Consider the following 19,184-nt stretch of genomic DNA (forward strand, 5'->3'; position numbering starts at 1 on the left):
TTTGATGACATTTGTCAGGAAGTGGATCAGCTTAGGAATCTACAGGGCATGTTTTGTGCCTTTTGGAAAAAGCCAGGAAGCTTGGAACTACTGCCATTTGGGAAATTAATGTGCACAGGTACTGCTGACTTCATTGATGTGTTTTGGAGGGTTTGCCAAGACTCTTCTACAGACAATGAAAGGATTGAGCTAATCATGATGGTGGCGTGGAAAATCTGGTCAAACAGGAATGTGGTGAGGCATAGAGGACCTTGACGAAAAGGCTCAGATTTAGTAAAGGGGGCAACTGATTTGTTGGAGGAATTTAAGGCTGCAAATCCCAAGCAACTTACCCCCTCAAATAATGCAGAAGTGAAATGAAGGCCACCAACACAAGGATGGTGGTAGGACATATGTAAATTATATTAGGAACATATGTCAAATATTAAATTGGCTAATCCTTTGACAAAACACACTTTACTTATAATTGGGTAGATCTAGAATGTATTTAATATTTCAAAAAATAAGAGTTCAAGTTTAGAATTGAAGCCATGCAAATCTGTCTAAGAAACAAGTGAAGAAGGGTTGTTTATTAAAACTAGACAGATTCCTGACAGATAGCTATCTATTGAGGTCTCGACAGCTGCTTGACAGATACTATTTATCAAGAATTACGAAATTCAGATTTTCAGATCTGATTTTTGGCTCATGCTTATGTATTTGTGTATGGTTTTTTTTCTTACAACCCTAGACATATATAAGGCTTATTTTAAAGGCTGTCATATATGAGAATACAAGGAGAATACATGCAAAAGGTGACTGATACCTTATTATCTCTGAAAGAAGATACTGCGTCTTTGCGTCTTAGGGTTTTGTGACCAAGTGCTTGTAGTCAACATCTTCTTCAAGTTGGTGTGTTAGTCACATACTGAGAGTCGTGCATCTTTGGTTAGTCACGTACTGGGATTCGTGCAAAAGGGTGGCATTCATATATTGAAAAGTCCAGAGGTTTTGAAGCGATAGAAAGTTTTTGCTATGAGTTTATCTACGAGAATTGTAGAGTTTAGGGACAAAGGTTTTGTACTAGATCTGAAACTTCTCTTTATTATAGTAGATTGCTTTTCGGGAAGGTTTTCCCCCAGGTTTTTTACTGTGAAATTAGTTTGTTTCATTGGTTTTCTTGGGTCATCATATCTTGTCTTATTTAATTTTCTATTGTGCATGATATTGATGTTTGTTTATTTAACAAGGTTTATTTATAATAAATCTAATTAATAACTTGGCTTTGTCTAGCAATGGGAACTATCCAACAAGTATCTCCAATGTCTTTCAAGGTGTTGAGCTGTTGAGGCGGACGTTTCGTAGGTCTGCAATCTCACACACCAAAAGGAAAGGCAATAAGGTTGCCCACTTGCTAGCGCAACACGCTAAGGGTCTGTTTGAGTTTGGAACTTGGATTAAGGAAGACCCATGCTTCCTTATTTCTATACTAGATGATGATGCCTCTAATGTAATTTGATTGTTTGTTGTATGAAATGTAGTTTTCTTACCAAAAAAAAAACAAAGAAAAGAAGAAGAAGAAGAAGAAGAAGTAGTAAGACAAAGGTACTCAGTTCTCCCCCCCTTATCTCTTCCTCTTATGTGTTGAAGGCTTTTATCTTCTTCATTGCATTAGGTCCTAAACTCCACCATTTATTATTCACATGATTGCATTATTTTCTATCGAGCCACTATTCCAAAATTGTTCAAACATTCAAAATCATTTGGGTAAGTATGAGAAGCTTCTAGTCAGCATTTGAATATCTCCACTACTCAGATTTTTCTTCAGTCCTAATACCAACTACCAAGGCAAGAGATAGACATCAAATCCTATTATTGTTAGGTGCACAGCACAGGAGACAAATTGCTTTGATCGGTATTTGTGGCAAATCAGTTCTTGTTTCCCCTTTTTACATACAAAGTTATTTCTCCAATTCAATAGCTATTGTAGATATGTTTAATTGATCCAGATACAAGATCTTGGAATATTTCTCTGCTTGAGCATGTTTTTCATCCAAGGAGTGTGGATAGCACAAAATCTGGGGGGTTCTTTATCCATAGTACATTTGTTTTTGTTTTTGTTTTTGTTTTTTTTTTTTATATTGGGGTGGGGGGGGGGGTGGGGGAGGACAATTGAAAATGGAGATGGAAGGAGAAAGTTCTCGAGCAGTCCATAATGAAGATAATTGGAAGCATGTTTGGTGTTTAGAGCTTCCATCAAAGATAAAAAATTTTCATCTTGCTAAATGAGGGGTTCTAGTTAAGAACCTATGCTCTACATGTACTAGCCTAGTGATGTGTGGATGTCTTGGCTAGTTGTAGTGAGTCTTTTTGTTATATTGGGCTAGGCTGCTTCCTGCGATACTAGACCCAAATATTCTGAGTAAAAGAGTTGAGATCGGCCAAACTGCAACTCAATTTGGTCCAGCTTGTGCGCAAACTATGCCTCGTTTGCCAAGAGTATACTTACGGCAAGTAGAGCTATTTTAGATGGGTCATGGCAGGCAGATATAATAACAATAAAACAAAAGAAGGTCCTTCAGCTTCATGATTAAAGTGAATAAATAACCCTATATAAGAAAGATAAGCATAATAACAATAATAACTTTTATAAAGAAAGCAAGAATAAGTGGGTAGTATATGGGTTAATTAAAAAGAAAGAAATTAGATCAAATCTGATCCGTAGGACCAAAACTAGAGAGAGAAGAACGTTTCTTCTCAACGCGAATAATCTCCCAGGGAAATTTTGCTGGGAAAATTAATCACTTTGAGGGGAACAGACTTAAATGGTTGGTGCCCACAAGAACCCTTTTGCTTTTAGCAGAGAGCAGGACTTTGAGAGGGAGAGAGGGAATCAATCTATTGGTGCATGCCTGCCGATCTAATTCTCTGTTTTTTCCTTTCTTCCTTTTTTAATTTTCCTCTTATCTTTTCTTTCTTTCCTCCACACTTGTTTTCTATTTCGTGGTTTTCCTTAGAAGTTCTTGTTACCGTGATTGTGGTGTCCTATTTTGTGCACGGCAAGGGCCTCCTTTTATAGTGCCTGCCGTGATCGGGTTTTACTATTTTAGCCCTTAACCACCTTTGTCTGGTTTGGGTGTACTTGCCGACCACCACAAGTCCATCTATGTGTCACTCCCTATCACCAGACAAAGAAAGCTATTTTGTTTGTTAGTCTGCTGTGGCACCCTTTTCTGCTATGGTGTGGGCACTCTCTCTCCCTATCCCTCATGGCATGCACCTAGTGGTTCCAATTTAGCCTTGCTTCTTTTGGGTGATATGTCATCCTAGCAGGACACTTACCCCAAAAGAGCCTGAGCAAGAACCTCAGAATAGATTTTTCCCCTCTCCTCACCGCCAAACCATGCCCTTTTACCTCTGACCCATGACCTCACCATGTCTCATATTGGCTGAGTACAGGCTGGTGATGTCTGGGCCTTGCGTGTGCTTCCCTTCCATGTGTGTCCAAAATTTGCTTGCTGTTTATGCGTTTGCCATGGTCTAGAGGCTTGGCTGCACAATCTGCCATCCATCCTTAACCTTTTATGTGAGTTGCTTTTTGATTTTTCGCTCCCCTTAAGGGCTGGACTTTATTTGATGTTGGGCTTTGCCTTCTTTCAGTCTACTCCTTATCTGCTATCATTTTCTACCATATCATTCTATCATTCTTGCTATGATATTTATTTGACCTAATCCTACTGGACCTTTTTGGGCATGCCATTTATTCTTTCCCCAGTGGCTCAGTATGGCCATTGGTTTTTTATTACATTACTTGCGGGCTCCTATGTCCCATTTGTTTTCTTTTAGGCATCCTTGGCCCATTTGCTTTTCTTGGTTTTCCTTGACCCTTTTCCTAACTCTGTAATCTCATGGGCTTTTACTAATTTCATTGAGCTTCCCCAGCCCAATTACCTTATCCTCATACTTGGAGTTCGTGGGCTTGCCATCAACCCCTTACTTTCTTTACTTTCATTACTTCGGGCCTACTATGGCCTATTCTCACTTTTTCACATCATATACTGCTCATGGGTTTGTTATTTTTCTCTTTCCGGGCTCCCTTAAGCCCATTTGCCTCCTCAAGGCCCATTGGTTTATTTCATGGGCTTGTGATCCATTATTCCTGTTGCTTGGGCTTAATGACTTTTCTATTCATTTACCAACTCCTTTCTGCTCGTGTTGTTGGGCTCCTTCTTTCTTTTTGACTTCCAAAATGACCATCAACACCAGTCAAATTCCAAAAGGTTTGGTCCCTTTCAGACTTAGTGTAGCATCTGTTTCTGCATACTCATAGCATGCATACGAATGCACATGGGGCACGCATACCCCATGTATGCACAGGAATGCTTGTGTCCAGAAACCCAAATTTAGGGTTCTTCATGTTTTATTTATTTTTATTTTTTTTTATTTAAAGTTTTCATCACACGTTTAGTTTCTTTTTAGTTCAGTTTTTACATGTTTAGGTTTAGGTTAGTAGAATAACATGTTTCACATGCTTTGATTGTTGAATTAATCATTAGGGTTTATGCTTTGGTTGAGCAATATGAACATGCGTAAGAACATGAATAAATATTGATGCATAGGTGCTGTGATCCAATGAGGTAATTGAGGTAAGTCATGTATATGAATATTAACATGCATCTGTGTTGGATGCTGAGTTTGATTATATTTTGTGATGCCATGCTTGATTAATCGAAAATGCTTGATAAATACCATGATGAATATGCTTGAGATGCCTACTACCTTGTGAATGATATTTGTGATATGTTCATGTCTTGATGTGTTTGTTGCCCTTGGTTATAAACATGCTTTGTTAGACGAATGATAGGATCTCTTTACATTTGTTGCCATGGGATGATATGCCATGTTGTATGTTAGATGCATGTTAGTGCGTGTATGAGTTTAGAATAACATGTTAGAGGACCCTTTGATGGGATTAGGATTTGGTAAAAATAAAAATAAAAAAACACTAATTGAACTAATTGGTAAAATCCTAGAAATTTCTTCAAAATTCTCTCATTGGTCCTGTTAAAGGTACTAATTGAACTAACTGAAATCATTGCAATCTTGGAGAACTTGGGTGAAACAAGAGTATCACCTTTTAAGATAATATAAGTCAAACCAGCTAGAGCTCTTAGCTTCCCTTGCTGCAAGTGCAAGTGAACACTGCTTGTACTTCATCACCTATAAGTAAACTGAGCAATAAACATCAGTAAATAAATGTTTATAATATGATTACAATTTTAGATTGGTACTCCTCAGTCACCGCTCTCTCATCTCTTTAATTTGTTGGTGGTCTAAGGTTAGGCTGCATGTTATGTTAAATTATAAATATGACACTTGACTTAACAACTTCGGTTATAGCCTATAGGACAAAATTAAGAAATATATAGATTCCACGACCATAAACTCCTTCCAAGTTTCAGGGCCAAAGCGTGACATATATAACTCCTAAATTTGCTGATACTCCCTCCCTGCCTTTTCACTTTTTATTATTTTATTTGAATAGTTATGTCAATATCTCTATGATACATGGTTTTTTTTTTTTTTTAAAGACTTTTGACCAGATCAATTTCATTTTTGTTCCCATCTATAAAAAGAAAAAAAGTAAAAAAAGAGAAAGGAGTGGCGGTGGTGGAAGATATGATAACAAATTATATCAAATATGGGGTGGGTGGGCCCAGTAATAATCGTATATGACCCACTAGAGGAGGTGGGTAATCATAAATCATATCTCGTACTATTATCAAATTAATAATGTGGCCCAGCCCAGGCCACCCCTCTCCCTATCCTTTTTTTTTAAAACCTTTTTTCACGTGGAAAGTGAAAATTGGCAATGACAATGAACCACTTTTAATTTCCTTCCTTTAACATTTTTTTTTTTTTGAAAGAGTTTCAAATCTATAGCATCTGCTTCTGATGATATTTCTTTATCATCAGACCAATGCAACAATCAATTTTTGGTAAAAGCGAGAATTAAACCCTAAATTTTTTATTCAACCATCAGAGACTTTACCTTCCTTTAACATTTAATTCCGGCCCCTTCTTCTTTTGCCTATTTGATTGACCTGTTATTAGCAACCCAACCTAGAAAATTAAGCTCCCAAAAAGACTTTTGGTTTTTTTTTCCAAATGGGTGAATTCTGCCGCCAATTAGATTTTTTTTATTTTTCTTAATTATGTATTTTATCATTTTATGTATTGTAAACACCTAATAAAATTTTAAAAATTATATATAAATATACATTTTTTTGAAAGGTATATTCATTATAAATTTGGAATATATTTAACAAATGACCAATTTAATCATCATTTATGTAATAATATTTAACAAAGCTAATTAAATAAATCAAATTAACATATATGTTTATAACAAACACAATTAAATTGGTTAAACTTTAGAGTAATAATACATGATATAAGAGCCAAAATAATAATTTCTTTTTATCATCTTGCCTAATTTACTTCATTTAAGTCAATGTTATCATCATATTCATTATCTTGCAAAATTATTTCTTCATCTTCATCAACAATTACTATCTCTTTTCTTGCTCTCTTTATATTTCTTCTTGACATTCTAACCCTTTTTTTATACACTAGCACGCCACAACCAAAAATAATAAACTTATAAAAAAAATAACAAAATTTAAAAATTATTATATTTTCAATTAATACATTATTCATAACATAGATTTTTTTTTTTTTTTTTTACAAATATGAAAAATGAAGTGTTAAGTGTGTAGTCCAAATTTTGTAGGAAAAAAAACAAGGGGGAAAATTATGGACATGTTATTTTATTGGATTCAATTAAGTAACCCAATAATTTTTTATTAAAAACTTATTTAAATCAAATAAAACCACAAATTTTAACCTTAAAAAAACATTTTAAACCCACATGTCTATGTATCCTTCAATACGTACGACTCAAAAGATACGTATTTACATGTCGTACGATTCATAAGCATTTTCAATATGAAACTATTTATACACAATACAATGTGTCACAGATCGTATAGTACTGACAATTATGCAAGTGACTCATGTTTCCATAATACTATCTTCTTCTTTTTGATAATTTATTCCCTAACGAAAGTAGTCCCCTTCCCCATTACAATACCTAATTATAATTTTTTTAAAAAAAATCTACTATAGAATAAATTACACCAAAAGGAAATCATCCTTTATTAGATTTCATACTTTAGAAGTATGACGCACTTGTAAATTTTTCTTCCTTGCTTTATTATTTCCATAGAAAAACTCCCATCTGTCTATGCTTTCATTACTTTTTATCAACACTACAAGTGACTTCATGTGGACTTGTGGCAGAATAGCCAGCAATGCAATTATGGAAGACCAGGACGTTTTAATCTTTTTCTATTTCTCTAAAAGTTTAATAGCATAAGTAAAGTACTTGTCCATTCTTGATTTGAAAATCTCCAAAAATTCTATCTGTTACATTAAATAATTAAATTCATTATTTTTTAATATTTTAATTTTTTTATAAAAAAAAAAAATTGATAATTTATCATAGTATCAAGTTTTCATCTTACCTTCCATTTTAAGAAAATTCTTACGAGTTAGGCCCACTTAAGGGCAATGTTATTGAGCCAAATATTCACTAATTTTTCATTAAGGTCTTGCTTTATATTTGAATCCAAGTACTTTTTCATAGAAGAACAGGTAAATATTATTAAGTCACAAGCCATTTTAATGACTAATTTGATTTTTTTTTTTTAATTTTATAATCATAAAAAAATGTTAATTAAGTGACGAGACTTTTAGTATTAATTTAAATCTTTATTGCGCATAAGACAAATAAGTTTGTTTGATGTTTCTTAAACGTTACATTGAAGTTAATATCATTTCTTTCAATAATATGTTTGTGGTGTAATTGGTAAACCATGCCATGCACGCCTGTCTGCTAAGCCACGCCTGTCCGTGTTTGCAATTGCAAGGGCTGCTTTTCCACTCTATTGCATTTTGCGCATATCATATCATATCATGAGCATCCTTATCAGCTGTGGCATAATTTATGCCATTTTACCACATTAAAGACTTACTTTATTATTTTACAACATCATTTTACAACATACCATTTATCAGATATTCTATACTTCAATTCTATACATTAAAATAATATTTACTACACATTAAAATAATATAAACTACACAATAAAATAATATATCTAACACAATAAAAAACATCTACAACACTGTTGCTGCCGCTGTTGCCGCCGCCACCGCCGCCACCACCACCACCGTGGCAGCCACAATCCATTGTAAAACCACCACCACAACCACCGTCATCAACAATCCACCCCAAAACCCATTAAAAACAGAGTAACACCCACTAGCACAGCAACTCAAACCCATAAAACACAATCAAAACCCAGGCAACCCAAACCCACGAAACTCAGGCAACCCAAACCCAAGCAACCCAGGCAACCCAAACCCACTAACACCGGCAACCCACGATCAAGATCTCACCTCACCTCAACGTCGATGCCCACAATCATGACGAACACTTCGATCTCACCTCACCGTCGATGCCCACGTCGATTCCGATTGGCGATGACGATGACGATGCCCGGAGAGATCGGCGATGACGATGCAAAATGAAACCGATGAGACGACGATGATGGATCGGCGATGACGATCGGCGATGACGGATCAAGATCAACAAAACAGAGGTGAGAGGGAACGGTGAGAGAGAACAGAGGTGAGAGGGAACGGTGAGAGTGAAGAGAAAAGAATAATCTGAGGAGAGAGGAGAGAGAGAAAACAGAATAAAAAAATAATAAAAATTATGCCACATGTGAACAGTACCATTTCAAATTTGCAACGGTACTGTTCACATGTGGCAAATTTTATAGGATTTAGCACATCTGATAAAAGGAGATTTTGGTGTTTGGTGTGGTAAATGTCATTTGGCACATTTACCACATCTGATGGTGATGCTCGAGTTTGGATATTTGTGCAAATAGCCGAAAACAAAAGGGTAAAATTAAAATGAGAAAGTTTCTAAGGACAAAGAGAATATATTTCACTTTTCACCGTTTAAAGGTGAAATAATGTCAAAAGCTGTTAACTACTTTTGTTCCCGCTTTTTTTTTCTTTTTGTTTGTAATGAGTATAACAATAGCCAAAAGTCACAAACACCTCCTTCTTTTCCGGCCCTTTACCTGTTTCAACAAAGACTAATAATAAAATCTTTAATTAAACCAACCAAAATCCTGATATTGATGAAGTGTGATAATAGATGTCAAAAATGTAGATTCAAATTAGCTTAACTGATAAATTTTCTTATCGTCGGCTCCAAAGTTTTATCGTCAACACTATATTCTATCCTTAAAAAAATATATAATAGAAGCGTATGACCCACAACCACAAGACAGGCCCATTAGCTTTTGGACAATTGCAATCTATGGCTTTGAACATCATCTGTTTGACAAAAATGGCCAAAGAAAAAACTTCACTACCAGCAACATCCCCAACTGGGTTTCTGTCTTTGTCTCTCACTCTCCTCACTTCATTGTCCTTTTCTCCTTTTCACATTCCATTTTTCTCCATTGGGTTTTCTTCTTGCTCTCCATGGACCTTAGTGACAAGCAGCAGCAACAGCTGTCGCTGGCTCAGTGTGCAAGGCAGCGATGCAATGAATGGTTTGTTTTCTGTTCTGGGTATTTTTCACTTTTCTCAATTGTTTGACATGTTGTGCTATGTTTTCATCTTCTTATTGTTGTTTTGTTCATGTGTACCTTGTTTTTATTTATTTATTGTTGGTGATGCAATGAGTGAGTTCTTTCCATACTCTTTCCGTTTTTCCATGCTTAGCTCACTGCAGTTTCAGATGTTTCACTTTCAAATTTTGATCTTTTTTTTGTTTCCTTCTTTTTCTTTATGTTGTCTATGACGACATTTTCAATGTTTATGTGCTTCAGTTGTTACTTCTATATGTCTAACTTGTGAATTTTAACTCACTCTTATAAATTAAGCTTTGACATTAGTTTTCATTAAACAAAAGCTGCAACTGCAAATCATTTTGTATTTGACCAAAACAAAAGTTATGATCTTTCTTCCTCTCCCCCCTTCTTTTCGTTGCTTCCTATTGAATGTATATGCTGCACATTTTTACATCATGTGGTGAACATCAGTTAGTTGAATCATATTTTGGAATGTAACCTTTTGCATCTTTGTTCATCCATTAACTTTCTCCCTAGTCCTGCCATTTTGTTGAGTCACTTTATTTGTCATATTAATCTGAGATTTTCCTGCATGCATCTCAGTGAGTTATTCTTGACTCAGATGGGTAGGAAATATCCTTGCATAATGAGAGAGAGAAGTTTAATCTGGGAAACCCCTCTCTTGCTCGAGAACTCATTTGCAAAGCCCAACAGTTTAAGGCAAAGATTCACATCCATTGAGGTTAGGCATAAGCCTAACATCCAACAGCCTTAAAGCATGGGAAGTAAATATTTTTAATATAAAATAAAATAATTGTATAATATTATGATTAATTGATTCTAAAATATAATTGGATTATAAAATATATTCTGGTTTTCATGAGAGACTTATTACTATAATAGTGAACATTTTAATAAACCTAGAGGAAAAGAAGAAGAATAAATTTAGTGCTGGACAATTTCAATAAACTTGCTTCCAATCTCCCAAAAAAAAAAAAAAAAAAAAAAAAAAAAAAAAAAAAAGGGAAAAAATGTTGTCAGTAAGATAGGACAGTGCTAATAAAATCCCCAATTTGTAATTGAAAGGAAAAGGCAAAACACAAGCCGGAAAAAATCTTACTGGATTCTTATGGTGCCAAAGGTTCTTTTGTAGGAGATTCTCTCTCTCTCTCTCTCTCTCTTGGTTGGGTGAAAACTAGCAGATAATTTTTTTTCCTTATTGTTTAGTGTAAACCATGGTCAACTTTGTTTCATTTTTAAAGTAATTAGTCCAGCTGGGCGTATGCCTTTAGAATAGCAGAAAAGATGTGATATTTGGGTCTTAAGTGTGCACTTAAACTAGAAGCATAGTGATCTTGGAGAGCCAAACTAAAATATATCTGCCTTGGGCTTTTTTTTTGTGCCTCACCCCCAGGGTGCTCCTTTTAAAACATATTGTGAAAACACAGGAGTCACAGTCCAATTTCTCAATGCCTTGACTTTGTTTAATATATAATTTGATCTACTTCTCAATATTCTTAATATATTGTATTTCTTTTGATTATGATTGGCTTAAAGTTCCTTACTGTGAACATTTTTTTTTTCATATAACTGTTCCGTGTTGTTGCTACTAATATTTAAGAAAAAGAATATTAAGAGACTAAAATTATGGATCCAAAGTGAAGGAGTGAGTTAGAATTGATGTTTTGAGAGATTTATATATATAGGGTACATTACACACGAGAAACAATACACGCATCTTTGTTATAAGACTTCATTGTAGATTTCAGAATCCTATGAAACCTAAGAAATATAATAGGTTTTGTAATGGTTGGCATTTATAGATATTTATAATTCCTCGTTCTAAATTTGAAAGTAAATTTAAGGCTACTGACAGTTTGTGACTATTGCATAATATTTTAACAAACATGTGATTCTTATAAGTGAATATCTAATCTTCCAATTGGTTATTAATCCATGTGGTACACTTATTTCTCTTTTACTCATCTGGATTGTGTGATTATATTTCAATAATCTTCTAACTGCTAGCTCTAGGTGATTTCTTTGAGTTAAATCAATAGAATATTTTTATCAAGCAAGAGTTTAAACCATATCCTTTTATTTTTTTTATAAGCGAGTCAACTTAACCTTGGAAATTACATGTTCGTTTTTCCTGTGAATGTAAGCCTTCTTGTGAAAATAATTAGCTGATAACCTGTTGTAGGATTTTTCGTGATGTTCCAAGCGATATTACCATTGAAGTTAGTGGAGGGACATTTTCATTACATAAGGTAACAGTATGCTTTGTTTTATCATGATTTTGTTCACTATTTTCTGATTGAGTATGCCTTTCTGATGGATGAAGCTTCTTTTACTAAATTTTTGGTGGTGCCTCTGTTCAAATGCAATTTCAGTGTCGTATCAGCTTCAGCGGTATTTTCTTTTTTGTAAACATAAAGAATGAGCGAAATAGATGGCACTCTCAATACATTTTCAGTTGGTTAAATCTAGTTTGGTTGTCCTATCTTAGGTCATGAAGAGCAGACGCAAAGTATTATTTGCTACTGAATTCTACTTGAAATGTGCCCTTGGGCTCAAGTGGTAAGATGTGGACTGGAGCTGAGACTGGCCTTAAGTTCAAATTTTGCCCCCAAAATTACAAGTGGACATTAACTAAAATTCAAGTTTTCTAGAATTGTAACTTGAAATTGGAAAAAGAAGAAGAATCAAATAGAAAATCAGACAATTTTTATGCCGAGGAAAAAAAGAAAAATTGTGTTTCATTTAAATTGTCCATGATCAATTAGGAATTTGCAATAAATTTGAATTGTCCAGATCATTTGCAATTTGTTTGCAATTTTTTTTTAACCACTAAATATACACACAGATTACATGAAGTACGAACATGTTCTATCCTTGGAGATTTTTTTCAACCATACCAAATTTGCACATTGCTTAATCATTTTTTTTATACACACTCTTGGATTTGTGATGCTCTTGCTCATATGCTTGAATGGGCTAGATAATCATTGCTTAAATTATTAGAACTTGCTTTAAGCATGGTGATTTTTTTTTTTCGTAGTTCTCATGGTTACAATAGCCTTCATTCTTAAATGCAGTTCCCTCTTGTCTCTCGAAGTGGACGAATACGGAAGTTAGTTGCAGAACATAGGGATTCTGATATCTCAAGGGTGGAACTGCTTAATTTACCAGGAGGTGCAGAGGCATTTGAGTTGGCAGCAAAATTCTGTTATGGAATCAACTTTGAAATTACATCCATGAATGTTGCTCAGCTGTGTTGTGTTTCTGATTACCTTGAAATGACCGAAGAGTTTTCGAAAGATAATCTTGGTTCCCGTGCTGAAGAATATCTTGAGAGTATTGTTTGCAAAAACCTTGAAATGTGTGTTGAAGTTCTGCAACAATGTGAAAACCTACTCCCTCTTGCAGATGAGCTGAGAGTAGTTAGCCGTTGCATCGATGCAATAGCCTCAAAGGCTTGTGCAGAGCAGATTGCTTCAAGCTTCTCACGCTTGGAGTACAGCAGTTCAGGGAGGCTTCACATGAACAGGCAAGCCAAGAGTGACGGGGACTGGTGGATTGAAGATCTTTCTGTTCTGCGGGTTGATTTGTATCAAAAAGTCATAACGGCAATGAAGTGTCGTGGGGTTCGTCCAGAGAGCATTGGTGCATCCCTTGTGAATTATGCGCAGAAGGAGTTGACAAAGAAATCCAGCTTATGGAATCCATGTAACCAGGCAAAAGTTGATTTGCTTTCAGGTTCAAATGGGCATGAAAAACTGGTGGTTGAGACGATTGTCAGCCTCTTGCCCATTGAGAAGCTTGCTGTTCCAATCACTTTCCTTTTTGGACTCTTACGAAGTGCAGTGATGCTTGATTGCACAATTTCTTGTAGGCTTGATCTGGAGAGGAGGATTGGGTCCCAGTTGGATATTGCTACTCTCGATGATCTTCTCATCCCTTCTTTCAGGCATGCAGGTGATACCTTATTTGATGTTGATACGGTTCATAGGATTTTGGTAAATTTCTCACAGCAAGATGATAGCGAAGACGATATGGATGATGCTTCCGTTTTTGAATCTGATAGTCCCCATTCACCTTCCCAAACTGCCTTGTTCAAAGTTGCAAAATTAGTAGATAATTACCTTGCAGAAATTGCACCTGATGCAAATCTCAAGCTTCCTAAGTTCATGGTGATTGCAGATGTTTTACCAACACATGCACGTACTGTTCATGACGGGTTATATCGAGCCATTGATATTTATCTGAAAGTATGTGTTACTCATCTTTCCTTGCAATTTTAGATGACACAAACATTTTTTTCCCATATGAAACTGACTGATTTTTGGAGGTTGCATATTAGAGATACTTGTTTTTCCTTCTTCACCGGGAGCATTCGCCCAAGTATTCCCCCCCCTAAAATTAGTACAAGATATATTAGTCATAAATTTCAAAAAGAAAGAAAAAAAATCTCAACTAATTCTACTCTTTCCCATGTCAAACTAAGTCTTCTTGAAATATATTTACCTGAAGTAAACAAGGTCCATTTATACTGGTAATTTCTTCTTAGAATTTCCTTTTATCTGATTCTTATGTGAATGCATATTCAGGCACATCAAAATTTATCAGAGTTGGACCGGAAGAAGCTAAGCAAACTGATTGATTTCCAAAAGCTCTCTCAAGAGGCTGGTGCACATGCTGCACAAAATGAGCGTCTCCCTCTCCAGTCTATTGTACAAGTGCTCTACTTTGAGCAAATAAGGCTCCGAAATTCCCTGAGCTGTTCTTATGGAGATGATGACCCCAAGCCAACCCACCAGTCATGGAGGATCAGCAGTGGAGCACTAAGTGCGGCGATGTCTCCACGAGACAACTATGCTTCATTGAGAAGAGAAAATCGTGAACTAAAACTTGAGCTAGCACGGTTACGGATGAGACTAAATGATCTTGAGAAAGAACATGTTTGTATGAAGAGGGATATGGAAAAGTCCAATTCTCGTAAATTTATGAGTTCTTTCTCAAAGAAAATTGGTAAACTGAGCTTCTTTGGACATAGTTCTTCAAGGGGATCAAGTTCTCCATCAAAACATTCGCATAGAACAGATTCTAAGGTTATTGAGAGAACATGTGCAAGTACAGAGTAGGTAATTAACATCACTTGGAATCTTTTTTTCCCCCCCTGAATTTGTTGAGTCTGTATGTCATGTTTGTGGTAACCTTTTTACTAAATTTTTTTTTCGCCGCCTTGTAAATGAGTTCTGGCGCTTTGACGTAGCAAGAGAAGGGGGCTCTTCTCAATTGCAAGTGATGGTTTTTGGTGATTACTACTTTGATGTTTATACATATTTCAAAGAATGTCTAATGTGAACATGCATAAAATGCTCATTGTATTTAATTTTGTTGGGACTCAATTCATTATGAATTGATTTTGAGATGAATATTTTCTGCTTTTTGTTGGGACTTAATTCTTGATGAATTGAATTTGAGATGACTATTGCCTACCTCTCCTTCTAAAATTAGCATTATCTTCTTCATGGAGTTCTATTTTCCAAAATATAGAGATAAAAACTGGTCGGGCTTCCTTAGTTTGCTTTCAGGTTAGATCCTTCACTGAATGTTTTACGCTGTTCTCGGTGCCAAGGATTTGTGAATACCCAAAATGTTATTAGACCCAGAATTTTCATATAATGCCTATGACTGACCCAAATAAAATTTTAAATGCTCTCTATCTTTAATGTTGCAATGATTGCAATGGATGTTATGTCATGTGTGGTTCTAGGATCACGAACTATTTCACAACTTCTTTGCCACGACTCTAAGGTGATAGATTGTGAGTCCTATCACTTACATATAGACCTACCATTTTTTTCTACCACCAGTCTTCTACATCATAGTTGTGAAAAAGAAGTTATGAAATTGTCTATGGTCCTAGATTTTTTTGGTTACATCATTCTAAAATGAAGCTCTTTGCACTGCAAGTTTGTCAATTATTCAAACTTCAACTTGTATAATATCTGTGGGTTATTATTTAATTTTTTATGGGACCTAGGAGGTGTTTAGGGAATGTACACCTCAAATTTAAAATGTTAACTATTGAGAATTGTAAGAAATAAATTTAGTTATTTATGATGTTGAGGGAGTAAGCCATGAATTGTTAGTTATATATAATTAGATAGTAACATATATTGTTGCTTTGTTAGGCTGCCAATAGAATGAGCCAAGGAAAACTTTGGTGTGATGCACAAATTGTACTTTTTCTTTGTTGTTGTAATCATTTTTGAAATAAATGATGTCAAAAATGCTAAACTTGGCTGACCTGTAGTTTTTAGATCAACATGTACATTCAGTCATTTTGTGCTTGTTTCTTCTTTCACCAGCAGCGTAGTATATTCAGCTGTTGTTTTGGAAAATCCTAAAATTTTCGGGAGCAAACTTAGATAACTTTTCTAAAAAAAAGCCATGAATTGTTAGTTATATATAATTAGATAGTAACATATATTGTTGCTTTGTTAGGCTGCCAATAGAATGAGCCAAGGAAAACTTTGGTGTGATGCACAAATTGTACTTTTTCTTTGTTGTTGTAATCATTTTTGAAATAAATGATGTCAAAAATGCTAAACTTGGCTGACCTGTAGTTTTTAGATCAACATGTACATTCAGTCATTTTGTGCTTGTTTCTTCTTTCACCAGCAGCGTAGTATATTCAGCTGTTGTTTTGGAAAATCCTAAAATTTTCGGGAGCAAACTTAGATAACTTTTCTAAAAAATCCTATTTTTGTCTAATTTAGAGGTCCAGTTGGTTTCACCCAAATATGACGCCAAAAAAAAAAAAAAAAAAAATTGAAGGCCCATTGCCACAAAAATATAACGCCAAAATTTTTTTTTTCTCAATGTCAAGGGAAATAAAACCTAAACGTAGGAGGGTTACAACTTACAAGAAAGGGAAGTGCATGACACTATGACAGGTTGTAGTTCATGTCAAAGTTCCATATATGCGAACCACTGGATACATAGAATAAACAAATCTCAGTAGAGAAATTTTAGCTCTCACACAGAAACAGAATCCTACTGGGCCGTAATCATTCATGCTACATAGAAAAAAAAAAAATTATTCCCAGAGGCATCACAAATTTGGGTAGTCTACAAATTCTGGTGCACAAACTGAGTGTCTCCTTTGCTGCTTGGCATCATTGATTGACAAGTTGAAAGTTACCCTAAGATGAAGGAACTTACGATTACTATCTGCTTTCCTTAAACAAGGTTTCAACATGGTAACCTGTCTGCTATTGCCACATTCAGACAGTGGATCAGGATTTTCTGTTTTAGGCAGTTTTACACTGATTTGATTACTGGAGTAATAGGTATGTCTAAATTCAGTTGTCGAATCTTCCAGTTTTATCTGCCCGAATTTTGTTGGAGATCTCTTGTATTTTTCAACCATCTGAGGCTGAAGCCAATACTGTAATGGGGATTGTCGTTTGTGTTTATTTTCATAATAATAATAATAATAATAATCTTGTTCCCTAGGCTCATCCCAAGACATGTTTCTAAACCGAGGCATAAGGCCGAGGTTGTGCTTTGGTGTGTTCCCAGCATTTGACTTGATTGATGAATGATGTTTCTGGTTGACATGATGATTCGGCTGCATTTGTCGGGAAGAAGAAGAAGAAGGTTGTTGGCTGCTGCAGTACCCTTTTTTGGCTTTTTACAGGTGATAGATTGTGCGATTAGGAACAATGAAGAACACTTTACCAGGAACCAAAACTGCCTCGGGTTTAACCACAATATATGGAAACTCAAAACACATCAGGCCGAGTAACCAAGAGTGCCTCGGGTTCCTCCTCATCACTTCTGCAGCAGTTATAGGTCGTGTTAACATCTCCACATACCGACCTGGCTGCACCAATTTCAGTACACCTTTCTCCCTTGTTATAGCTCCCATATTCTCTCTCTCTCTCTCTCTCCTTAGTACCAGATTACAAAGTGTAGAAAATTCAAGGAAGAGGGAAGTTGAGGTACCACCCCATTTCTTTTTTTATACTCTCTGTACTGTCCCCACTCCCCTCCTCCTTCACTCATCATTGACAACAAAAAAACAGGCCATTATTACTGTAAGGGATCTTTGGAAAACGTGATTGTTTGTTAGGGTTGGATAATCTAGTTTATCTTAAAAAATCTTCTCCATTTTTCTTTTGCCAACAAAGCCAAAAAGGAATCAGATAATTCCACTTACACAATTTTTTTAATTGGATATACCACTCTGCTTTCTTTCTTTCTTGTTTGTGTATGATACATACTTCTGGAGCTTCTCACAAAATGTCAAAACATTTGCGTTTTTTATATTCTTTTTTTCATCATTGTGGGTCTTTTCATTGGTGTTGCCACTGCCACATGTAATACAACAACTCTTAGGGGCGGCTCAAACTAATGCCTGTATTATATTGTATAAAGTATACACACGCAGTAAGAGAGGCATGGCATGGCAAGGTATTACTTCTAGGCTCTAGCAAGGCTTGAATGAAATCAACCAATGGCCCATGGAGATAAATAAGATATTGTTGGCATTTCCAAAAGTAGACTTTGTGACTGTCACAGATCTGCTGAATAAGTTAACACCATCGTTGCTAAACCCATGGAAGAAGCAAACAAATTAAACGAGACAATAACTAATGAAACTAGAGTCATTTCGTAAGGTAAGTGTTAGGAAATTCTAGCCTTGATGTATACCGTGTCCAATTTTATTGTATTTGCAATCAATTACTTTCTTATTATTATTTTATCGAGTTGTATTGCACATGATATTAGAAATCTAGAAAGGAGATAATATATGGACTATTCTTTAAGCGGTCATCCACACAATAGTATTGATTCTAAAAAATATATATCTTTCATTCATAATTAGATCAAATATTTATAAGGGTTACAGTCAGATGGAGGAAATTCTTAATAATGCAACACCATGCATTAAAGAATGTAACTCTTAACCCTTTATGAAAGTAAAATCATCTATGTATATATTCTTCATATAGAGAGAGAGTTTTTGAAGAATAATGTTACGTCCATTTCATTTTCATAACAAATTTTAAGTGATAAGTTATTACCAGTTCTAACTTGGGCCCATCACAAAAATTATTTTTTTGCTCATCAATGTGAGTCATTAGTCAATGAAAAATTATATAGCATTGAGCCCTAAGAAGTAATAAAAACCCCAATATTCTAATCTCAAGAGAACAAAATCAGTCATGAAGTGTGGATCATTATTCAAATCTCCTTTTAGGGCCAAAGTTATTCCCAAAAAAAATCAATTTCCTCTTTCAAACCAAGGTTTGAATCCCCCTTTCCCCACCTGTTATAATTGAGTTATCCAAAAAAAAAAAAAAAAGATTGGCTACAGCAATGTGGTGTTCAGAAATTTTTCTCATCGGCTCAAGTTTGTAATATTATCAAACAATAAGATCATGGTACTTCTAACTATGGCACATCAAG

General features: G+C 35.2%; 1 protein-coding gene across 2 annotated transcripts; it reads left to right on the forward strand.

Moving 5' to 3' along the window:
* Positions 1-9,261: 9,261 nt before the first annotated feature.
* LOC112026471 (BTB/POZ domain-containing protein At5g48800) lies at positions 9,262-15,158 on the forward strand. 2 transcript variants are annotated; one of them, XM_065769381.1, is made up of 4 exons: positions 9,262-9,695; positions 11,902-11,968; positions 12,797-13,969; positions 14,309-15,158. In XM_065769381.1, exons 1-4 carry the CDS (start codon positions 9,607-9,609, stop codon positions 14,840-14,842), a joined length of 1,863 nt encoding a protein of 620 aa, XP_065625453.1. In that variant the 5' UTR covers positions 9,262-9,606; the 3' UTR covers positions 14,843-15,158. The 2 variants fall into 2 exon arrangements, with proteins under 2 accessions (XP_065625453.1, XP_065625454.1); XM_065769382.1 differs by having other exon boundaries at positions 9,263-9,677.
* Positions 15,159-19,184: the final 4,026 nt, after the last annotated feature.

The sequence above is a fragment of the Quercus suber genome, unplaced genomic scaffold, assembly GCF_002906115.3.
Source record: "Quercus suber isolate HL8 unplaced genomic scaffold, Cork oak 2.0 scaffold_1135, whole genome shotgun sequence".
NCBI lineage: Eukaryota > Viridiplantae > Streptophyta > Magnoliopsida > Fagales > Fagaceae > Quercus > Quercus suber.

Excerpts from the sequence above, each read along its gene's own strand:
- LOC112026471 (XM_065769381.1), top strand. The coding sequence starts at position 9,607 with ATGGACCTTAGTGACAAGCAGCAGCAACAGCTGTCGCTGGCTCAGTGT. Across the intron at positions 9,696-11,901 it reads TGGTTTGTTTTCTGTTCTGG|GATTTTTCGTGATGTTCCAA; the intron begins GTATTTTTCACT and ends AACCTGTTGTAG. Across the intron at positions 13,970-14,308 it reads CCATTGATATTTATCTGAAA|GCACATCAAAATTTATCAGA; the intron begins GTATGTGTTACT and ends ATGCATATTCAG.